A 10,478-nucleotide genomic window follows, 5' to 3' on the forward strand; every position below is an offset into this window, starting at 1 on the left:
AGAAAAGGGATAAGGGCCCTAACTTTACATGCACTCCATGCATAAACAACGTAGCTTCCTAGAACAAACAATGCCCTAATTTGTCTGTATGTTTCAATGTGAATGTTTCTTTAGCATAATATCCTTGAAATTCTTGTGTATCTAAGGACATGGTTACTACAACATTGATTGATACAGAGAACAAACAACTTTTATTTGGGGAAGTCGGTTAAATTTTTGATACAATTGAATGCAGACTAAGATCACTAAATGCAATAGAAGCAACACACAAGGTTTAACTCATAATACTGATGCATAGGAACATGAATGAGTCACCTGAATCCCCATGGTGTTCTCGCATTCGCTTTCCTCAATGCGGTACTCATGCATCACCCAGTTGGTCCTCAGCCCCTGAGGAGCTCGACCCTTGTAGTAGACCAATGTCTTCTTCACGCCGATTGATCTGTTCTGGTAGTTGATTCGCCGATCTTTGCCTGTTGATTTCCAGTATCCTGCTTGGGTTGCACGGTTTGTGCGGCATCCATTTGGATACTTCCTATCCCTTGGCCCAAAGAAATACCACTTGGGGTCTCTACTAGGCAGGAACGATTTCTCTTCCAAAACAAAGATATCTCAAATTTCAGTTAGGAGTGATGAAATCTCAGGATGAACAACTGAATGAACTTGGATTTCAGGTTACCTGCTAGCTCCCAAGGCTCACATTTGTAGAGGTCTACTTCAGGGATTATGTCGAGCTCGATGCTGAGACCATGGACCTTCCTCTTGAGGTAATAGTTCACAAGCTCCTCATCAGTTGGATGGAACCTAAAGCCTGGTGGGAGATCAGCCGGCGCCATGGCCTCCCAGCTCGCTGCCTCCTTTGTTGCTGATCTTTCTCTTTGTCTTTACCCTTTGTCTTTCCCTTCTGTTGCCGGCCACTGTGCTCTTTAGCTCCTCCGTGAAATGATTCAAAGCCTGCCCTACAAGTAGCCGTGTTTCCCTTTACAGGATTCTCTCACAAGCTCTGGACGTCTTACAGCACCGCTGGATCTTCTTTTCTTATCTTTTAACAAAACAAACTTTTATTTTTGTTTTCTGTATAACACACCTTTATGATATTCATGCTAGTAGATTGTGTAGGGCTGTATTGGGACATGAAAGTTGTCACGGCATTGCCCTCTTGTGCCGTGGGGGTATGTTCTTTTGTTCACTGAACTTGTTTTTGTGTTTCAGAAGCTTGGTCTCTTTGAAGTGTCATAGAAGAGAACAGGACTAAAGGGAGGGTGTTTTAGTAACATGTCTCTATGTATCGGGATCAGTGTTGCAAAACAGAAAGTTTATGGAAGGTAAAAAGAAAACTAAAGGTCCATGCAGCCATGAGGCCTTCCAGTGTCAATGAACTTGCATTGCTATCTATTTAGCCATCTAGATCAGACAAAGCTTTTGGCTTTGGATTCTGATAAAGGAGTACTCGAGTACTAAGGATCGTCATTCACTTTTTTAGTCTAGCATATACGTCTCTGGACATAAACTTGATTGTCTTCCCCCGTAAATAGATATGATCTAGCTAGTTCCTTTCTTTCTTTAATGGATGTTTTTATAAACAATGATCACAGTCTCAACCAATATAACAGAGATTTTATTTGATTTCAACCTTGGTTGGGTAACAAATCGTTCTATGCATCTTGTGGTAACTCGCTGTTTTCTTGTTCTTAACTTCCCCAACACTACAATGACAACATGCATTTAAAGAGGTCTGCAACTAGTCTTACCCAATTCTACAGAAAAAGACATGCATCCCTTTCAGCTGCATGTGGTCTAAAGCAAATTTTGCAGCTAAATGTAGATTTGCAAATTGCTTTTGTTGTTGATATGCCTGTTCAAATGGTGGAACAGTCCAAAGGTGGTTCTAAGGTGGTGTGTTGACATCAAGGGGCACTCTGAACATTGCAGAGGCAACACGCTAGCAACAAAGTTTCACGATGAAGATGCTTGTAAGGTAGACTTCTGAACTTTAGTTTTGCCGGATGCTTAGAAACATGATAGAATACAACACTATTATTTTGCTAACATCTACAGAAAAGTATTCTTCAGCATATTGGTTATCTTAAATCTGTTATCATGGCACTTCTCGGAGGGTAATTTGCTGTGACATGTTGCCAAGAATTTCAAGGTAGGAGGGTCCAAACCATCTCTGTCTAGCTCAAACTGGTCATAGCTATTGACCTGGAAGGGGATCTGATTGACATTCCAGAAAGGGCTTTCAGTTATGAAATCTATTATATCCCTATAGCTAACTTTTTGGTGGACATTTGTATAGTAGTGCCCAAAACACCTGTGATGATTTCATTCTAATGCAACGTACTGTGATGATTTTTTTCCTCATGTTTATGCAGGACATCTGGTGTTACATACATTCCTTAATGCTAATGCAAGATGCTGCACGAGTTGAACATGGAGGCTCAAAAATATGAGCTAATCATTCATGCAAGGAGCAGGGGCGGGAGCTGGACAAGGAGACAATTGATATGCTCTGAAAGCTAAAGCTAAAGATACCGTTGGTATCATTTGATATAGCAAGTGTCAATGTTCTATAATAATGCTTTTATTTTAATGAACATACTGCTGGGCTGATTTTATGTTTAGAGCTGCTAATGATCAGTTAGCACAAGACTTGTAGTATATGTCTATATATGTCTTCTAGTGCCTCATCTATATCCTAGACTTGTATATGTATAGCTCTGAGTACTATGATAATCACTTTAACTTGCAATATCCATTTGATGTATGTATGGAACATTTAATATATTATTTCTATAAAATCAAGTGAATTTGCTCAATGTGATGCCTTCTCTGTGAACAAAAGTGGATTTGTCAAATCATTCAAATTGAATTGATATTTATATTTGCTATATAGTTTTGTCAACGGTTTACTTGCTGACGAGGGCATGTTTCATAAAATGCTTGGAAATGGTTTCGCCAACATATAAACTGTCGGGAAAGGTCTTAACTATCGGCGTAGGTCTTAACTGTCGGCAAAGGTTTCAACTGTCGGCGTAGGTAGACCGTTTGCCTACACATAAAGTGTCGGAGATTCTGTTAACTGTCGGCAAAAGTTTCGGCAACGGCTTCTAGCGCGACTGTTTTTAAACAGTCGGGAAAAAATTTCGCGGGAGGTTATCTGTCGGCAAAGTTGCCCTTTGCCTACAATAGAAAGTGTCGGCAAAAGTATGTTGTGTTATAGTGAAGATTCCATATGTATCCTTTGGAATTCAAGCTTCTCTCATATATATGTGCGCGTCAAGGTACAGCTCTCATTATTTTGTATCCTCGGCAGATATACAAAACAGCTGTACGGAAACCTGATGGCCCTACCTTCAGCCGTTGTTGAGGAGGGTGTGAGCAAAGTGTTCTCGTACATTTCAACCAGACTGGACAACAAGGTGTTGACAGCTGACACCATTGCAAGGATCGAGATTGCAGTCTCTCGGTTAGATTTTGTCCTCGAGAAGACTGGAAAGATAGCAATCACATATGTCTCCTTGCTACATAGATGGAAGATTTTCAAGCGAGTCATAAGTAGGGGATGGACCTGCTCAACATGTACATGCCGCAAGAGCTTGAAGAGACCGGGCAAGCGGTGGTAAGGAGTTCCTCCTACCTTCAGAGGATTGCTAATAGAGCTGTGAATTTGTCCATCTCTTCTCTTGTTGGCTTGGGCAAGGAGAAGTTGAGTTCCTCCGTTGCCCAAAAATTTGAGAGGTATGCAGACTGGGCTGAAAAGTTTGTAGCAGAGGTGGAGTCAAGCTGCCCGCTCCAGCATGTCACCTTCCGCTATCCATTTGTCAGGCATCTGTTTGAAGGGAAAACTCTCGGTTGTGAAATAATGGTAAAGAAACCAAGCCAATTACTCAGTTTGTATCTACATCCCGTGACTGTGGAAGGGCGTGGCGTAGAGGTCATACTAGAGTATACATATGACGATTGCAGGAAGCTTGAGAAACGCTTCTATCTATGCATGAGGCTAAGAATCTCGGAGGACACGGACATAATCGGGATTGAGGGAGGCCACCCATGAATAGTTTCGCCTTCTGGCGAGGATTGAGGTCGCGAGCATGGCAGAGCATGGCATTATAGCGGTCCGAATACTCCTGGACCGATGACTGGAAGGGTAGCCGGGCGAGCTCGGCCAGCCGCGTGCCGTGCGTTGGGGGGGGGGGGGGGGAAACGAAGCTATCACAGGTTGCGGAAGCGTTCCCAGGTCGGCATGCCTTCATCTTGTTCCAGCGCATAGTACCAAGTTTGAGCAGCGCTGCGAAGGTGGTACGAAGCTAGCCATGTGCGATCCGAAGCCAATGTTCGCTGGCCGCAGAAAAACTGCTCGCGGTGGTTGAGCCAATTGAGCGGATCAATGGCGCCATCGAACGTCGGGAACTCCAGCTTGTAAAATTTGGGAGGGGCGTGGACGTCGTTGGGAGCAGAGGCAGACGAGTCCTTCGCGGATAGGGCGCCGCCGGAGTACCCGCCTCCACCGTTGACGAGGGTACCGTCCGTCCCTCCATAGAAGATGCCACTGGTCGTGGGCGGCTGGTGCACCCCGGAGGACACCGCGACCGCGGCTGCCGACGGTGTAGGGGTCGTGGCCATCGTGTAGATGGGCGGAGTCGTCGAGCCCATCGCCCATGACGGGATGGGAGACGGCGAGGCTGGCCACCGCAGCAAGTGGAGGGCACCCCCGTCCCGCTGGTCTGGGGCATGCCGTAGGGGAAGATCGCCTGTGGCTGCGACGGCTATGGCGGCGGCGGTGGTGGTGGTGGTGCCGGCTGTTGTGGAGGGGGAGGTGGTGGGATGAGGGCGGCCAGGGTTGCCTGCATGGCTGCCATGCCGCGGGCAATCGCAGCCACGTCGGCGGCCAAAGATTCCAACGTCAGGGGCGCTCCCAAGGATGCGCACGACAACCCCGACGCGGCCGACGGTGCTGGCGCTGATGGCAGGCACAGGAAGGCGGAGGTGGACGGTGGCTGCGTGGATGTGGATGGAGGACCTGACATCTCTGATACCAGGCTGATAGGACTTGATGCCCTACCGGTGTTACTGCGTAGGTTATAGGGGTGGAAGAGAGGAGGACGTGGTCTGTACTCTCGACGTCGGCAAGGGGCCGTGGCAGTGAGAGCGCGGCGGCTGCTGCTGCAGCCCTAGAATTCTCGTGGTGCTACAGTAGCGACAGCACTGTTCATGCGAGGCACGGCAGGAGGCGGCTAGGGTTAGGAAATCCCGGCTCCCTTCAGGAAGCTGGAAACAATTCTTGTTTCTGCTTGACTATAACTGATACAGGGTTCTCTTTTTATAGAGATGACTGACTTGACCTCTAAGGAAATATCCTAACCGAATCAATCTAACATATCTCTTTCCTAACAAACCAAACCAATCTAATCTTCATGCGCTACAGTACGCATGCCACAGTACCGTGTGGCCCCTGGGCCGGCTCCACTTGCCATAACATGGGCCTACGGCTTGTATAATGGGTGCCGGTCATAACAACATGAGTACAAGATAACTGCTTATAAGCACAGCATGTAGCAAAGGTTCTTAAAAAAACCATCAACAAAATGGAACTAGATTGAAGCAAAAAGGGCTCTTCAATCCTCAAACTTTTTCTCATCATCTGAGGTATCCTTGCTCCCTGAATCCATGTCCTCCTCTTTAGGAAGGGCCACCTGATGACTTTGTTCAGCCTTCTCTTTACCAATGGCAGCAGTTCGCCTCTTCTTCTTTGTTAAAGCCTCTTCGGTCAGGTCCTCAGCATCCATCTTGCAAAATTGTACACCCAACTAATTCATCAAGAGGTGGTAGAGGGAAGCCCTCCACTTCAGGTAAGACAGGTTGATTCAACTGGGCCACATTCTGCACTTCTGGATTCTCAATCAGGCCCATTGGGTTTTGAATGATTGGCTGAGGGATGTTCTCTTCAATTTCTTCAATAAAGTCATTAAGCTCCAGGAACTCCATGGGTGGAGGGTTGGCTGGGTTAATGATTACTTCCAGAGGGTCAGCCACTGCATGTTCATTGAGATCAATGTCCATCTGAACAGGCTCATCATTTAGGTCCTGGATTTGTTGCACCTGCTGGGCCATTGGTTGGGCTGGAAGCTCAGTAGGCCAGGCAGGCCATGGATCCCAGGGATTCAGTTGCTGCATCAGAGGCTGGTCTTGTTCTTGATTGTTTTGCTGCTCCTGACCTTGCTGCTCAACCTCCTCATTGTGCTGATTGTTTTGATCTTGCTGAATGACAGGCTGACCAAGACCAAAAAAGTCAAACGGTACCGCATTTTCCAGCTCTAGTTCATCTGGCATTGGATCTTCTACTGGTGGTCCATGGTCAAGAGGGTGGTACTGCATGACTTCACACTGTATAGTCCATGAGTCACCATTCATACCCAAAAGGTCAGAATAGACTAAGAACTGAGGCACTTCATGGACACTTGTCACTCTTCACTCTAGCCCTGACTATAAGTCTTCCCGGGAAATTGTCACTCTCTTCCCACAAAATAATTCTACCAAATTCACTTATGGCATTCTGAATGTGCCTTTCAGACTTGTAGTCCTCCAGAAACCCCAAAAGCATCATCCGGCACTCATCGTTAAAGAACAGCCCATAGGCCTGACCCAGTGAAAGAGATGTGAATATTTCCAAAAGGCATTGGGCTTAATCTAACCATGTTATACCGATCATAGGCATGATGAAACCGCACATAGGCCTGACCCAGGTGGCTTGGCAGAACAGCCCGATGATTCATATGATGACCATCCAGAAAATCTCTAACTATGTTCCTAACCACAGCAAAGTTGAGCTGATTACACAACAGAGGATCAAAGTTGACGATGGCCAAGTCTTCGTTGTTTGCTTGTGGCCTCATCAGGGCCACCGCCAGGGATGTCATTCCATTGGAAGCCGTCAGGAATGAAGGGTCGGGGGTCGACGCGCCGGTACGCCATCGTCGTCGACGGTGAGCTGTTTCCTTGGCGTTGCGGAGATGGGTACTGTAGCTCCACGGTGGGGTTTTCAGGGGGACTCGTTGGGGAAGCGGCAGGGAAAGCGGAAGGGTCGAGTTGGAGTGAAAGAGGAAGCGGGTCCCGGATTGTATTCGCTTGAATAGTGATGGGCTTAGCCGGGCGCGCCGCATTAATCACGGGCGCGGCACCCGCGGCGGCCCAAGAAGAATTAGTGGCCAAGGCTCGAGCCATTTCGGCAAAGGACCCGAAAATCGGTGGGCTGGCTGAGGACGGCCCAGCGGCCGACGAGCTGAACCAACCCGCCGCTCTCTTTTTACTGTTGTCGGTAATATGTCGCGGTTTGACCGGCTTCCCCATGCGGCAATTGACTGCTGTATGTCCCCATTTGAAACAAGTATGGCACCTGATTGGCCTACGGCAGGCGGCCCTATGGTGGCCCAAAGACATGCAGCGTTGGCAGAATGGAGGCAGGGGCCTGTCCCCGAAGCGATGTCTGGAAGATAGCGCTGTCGGGACGCCGTGAACACGAGCTCCAGCCGGAGGTTGAAGACGGTGAAAAACAGAGCGGCGATTAGAGCCAACTGAATGGGCGGGTGCACCATGATTAGTAACTCCAAGGGGAGTACTGTTGGCGCCAGAAGGCGGAGGAGCTGAAGATCTAACTGCATCAGCAAAGGATTTGCCCAACCGTTTGAACACAGAAACACGGGGTTGATTGGCAGGTTGCCAAGAACGCGCCTCTTCCTCCTGAAAGAGCTCAAACTCTCTTCTCCAGCTGGGACCACCATCACCCCAAAGATGGAAGGTAAGATAGTATTGCTGGCATGAGAAGGAACGCAACTCAGAGATGTAAAGTCCCACCCTCTTGGAAGAAACGAAGAACTTGACGGTGCGATCATGCAGGAGGGAGGCATGAAAATGCAGAGCCGAGCCACCAATGGTGGCCTGGAGGATGGAGCTCACAGAAGAGGGATCCAGGCGAAACTTGCATCTCCCAAAGGCAACAACCAGTGCAAAGGAGGCGGGACCAAGAACCGGGAGAGAGACGGGCAGTCCCAAGAGACGGCCGATGTCATCTTGGACCTTAAGGCCCGTAGCAAAAGAGAGCCCCGACAGAGCCATGACAGATGATCGAGCTGAGGAAACTTGAGACTTACAGGCAGAGATGGCGAGCAGTGCTGGGAGCTAGCAGGATGGATAGCAGACATGGCACGGCCCTGGCAAAGTCCGGGGCCTTGGCGTTGGTGCACCGGCAGGGACAGCGAAGGGCCACCATGGCGGCGAACGGCCACGAGGGGGGGGCACCGCCTTCAGCTCATTTCTGCATTGGTGTTTGCGGCGGAGCAGTGGGCTCCGGCGGTGGCGAGGGCGCGGCGGTATGGTTTGCCTCATTTTACTTGTTGCTTCAACGGGAGATTTGTGTTTGGTATGGAGGCAAAAAGGAAAATAGAAACGGTGGTAGTGTGTAACAACTGGTGGAGATAGCAAGATCAGATGCCCTCGATTATTTGGTCCATGAACCAGAACCCACGGATTATGCTCTGTATTGGTTTTCTCCACATGGTGTTGCACTCGTTACTCTGCGGCAGTCCATCCCAAGACCCAGCCGGAGGGTTTCCAAGAGAAAGCGGTAGAAGTTCAAAGGTAGCAAGTCAGTTGTGCTTAGTTAGACTTGTTGTATGTACCACCTCGGTACTTCAATATCAAGGCTCTGTATTATATATATAAAATAAAATGTTAATATTTGTTAAGGTCCGCGCTTCGAAAAATGTTGTCTGACAAATAAAAACTAATTTGTCATGCCTCAGTGCTCTGTTCTTAATCTCACCTTAGCAAGGCTTGCTTTCCTTGAACAGCAAGGCTGGTGGTGGAAGCATTAATAGGGTGGAAAAGGCAAGCCCACACGTAGCAACTGATGAGTATCAAGCAGAGCAAGCGGCAGCAGGTACAAGACCAAGATGGCCGCCCAACTGCAGGGTCGCATCGCATAGGACGGGACGACTCGGCAGTGCCTGTGACACTCTGCCTGCCTGGCCGATCGGTCGGCCTGCTTGACATTCTGTGTCGTCATCTGCATTTCCTTGAGCTTTCCACCTCGTTTCAACCTGCATGCGTATACACACAGCAGCACGCATGGCCGCACGGCAAGGGGCTGGCCGACCAAATCAAGTTTTTGCAGTGCCCGTGCCTGTGAATGTGATGGGGCGAAATCCATCAGCCACGGCCACGTGGCCAGCCAACAGCCATCGCAAGCTTTAATTACCCGGCAGCTTCCTCGTTATGCCATTATCCTAGGAACAGAGGGCCATCCTCTGCACTTCATCTCCCTGAATTTTCCTGCTCTTTTCTTGGTCAGACATTGGAGCAGCGCCGCCTATTCCAACTTGTTCACACATTGATGAGCTCAAAACCATGGCGCTGCTACCCCCACATTTTCTTTACTAATTTATATATAAAGCTTGGCTGTCCGATTCGCTGAATAAAAGCAGCAGTACGTAAAACTCTCAGTGCTGTGCTGTGTTCTTGCTCTCACCTTATCCCAGCCCTTTCATTTCCTTCAATTCAATAGCAAGCCTGCCATCGCCTGCAGTTGGTGCTACACGGGGGCTTTAAAAATTCATCCTATTGTAGTGTAAGCTTAACTGTAAACCTGCAGCCATTATTTGAACTACGGAAGATGTAAAGAATTTATTAACAGCTCATCATTTACATTAGAAGAGGTTAACGGCTACCGGCTACCAGTAAGGTTGTCTCTAGCAGTGCCAACTCTGCTAGTTATGACTTATGAGGCCGCTCACACGTTGTAAAACTCATGTGATGCAGATCAGATGGTTAGTCTGTTTTGCTTGTAAAAACTGAGACAGATACTGAAACAATAAACAATAACTCATCCAAGCCGAAATATAATCATGAAAAACTGTCCTTATTACATCATGATAATGGTGAGTATAACAAGAACAGCCAAAAATTTTATTGTCGAAAATCGAACTGTAACTAAACTGAAATAATTCAATCTATAAGATAAAACAGTTAGGTGAGTTCAGTTTCTAGTGGCTGGGGCCAAGCAGACTTGAAAAAAAATAATTGGCTGAAAAGTTAACTGAAGCATACATTACCTTAGGCGACAACATTAACTCTAATTGACCAAGATCACTAATACTACTTTCACTGAAACTCCTAACAACTGACTAGTTACTAACCTTGTGGTCATGCTTGCTAGATCCACATCATTTACAGCCACGTAAAATGTCAAGGATCTAGGATTCGACTGAGACAGTCCGAATTTCGGCGAAATTCGTCCATTTCGGTTAGGTCCGAAACGACTTTTGTGCTTCAAATCTCAAAATTTCACCGAATTGAGTCTGAAATTGGACTAAAATTTCCCGAAATTCATCCATTTTGGTTGGGACCGATATTTTTTCCAAAATGAATCCCAAAACCTTGGAGCTTGTTTGTTGGTTGGTTTCTGGGCTGATAAGTCCGGC

At 47.5% G+C, this 10,478-nt stretch overlaps 2 protein-coding genes across 2 annotated transcripts; one reads left to right on the top strand and one right to left on the bottom strand.

Moving 5' to 3' along the window:
* Positions 1-279: 279 nt before the first annotated feature.
* Positions 280-836, bottom strand: LOC136543011 (NAC domain-containing protein 86-like). The gene is made up of 2 exons (XM_066535599.1): positions 680-836; positions 280-593 (listed from the first exon to the last, which is right to left on the bottom strand). The coding sequence occupies exons 1-2, from the start codon at positions 834-836 to the stop codon at positions 280-282; spliced, it is 471 nt and encodes a 156-aa protein (XP_066391696.1).
* A 2,508-nt stretch (positions 837-3,344) lies between these two features.
* LOC136543012 (uncharacterized) lies at positions 3,345-4,057 on the top strand. Its single transcript, XM_066535600.1, is given in 2 exon segments — positions 3,345-3,549; positions 3,552-4,057. Coding segments are annotated over 2 exon segments (711 nt in total).
* The last annotated feature ends 6,421 nt before the right edge of the window (positions 4,058-10,478 follow it).

Source organism: Miscanthus floridulus, chromosome 3 (assembly GCF_019320115.1).
Source record: "Miscanthus floridulus cultivar M001 chromosome 3, ASM1932011v1, whole genome shotgun sequence".
NCBI lineage: Eukaryota > Viridiplantae > Streptophyta > Magnoliopsida > Poales > Poaceae > Miscanthus > Miscanthus floridulus.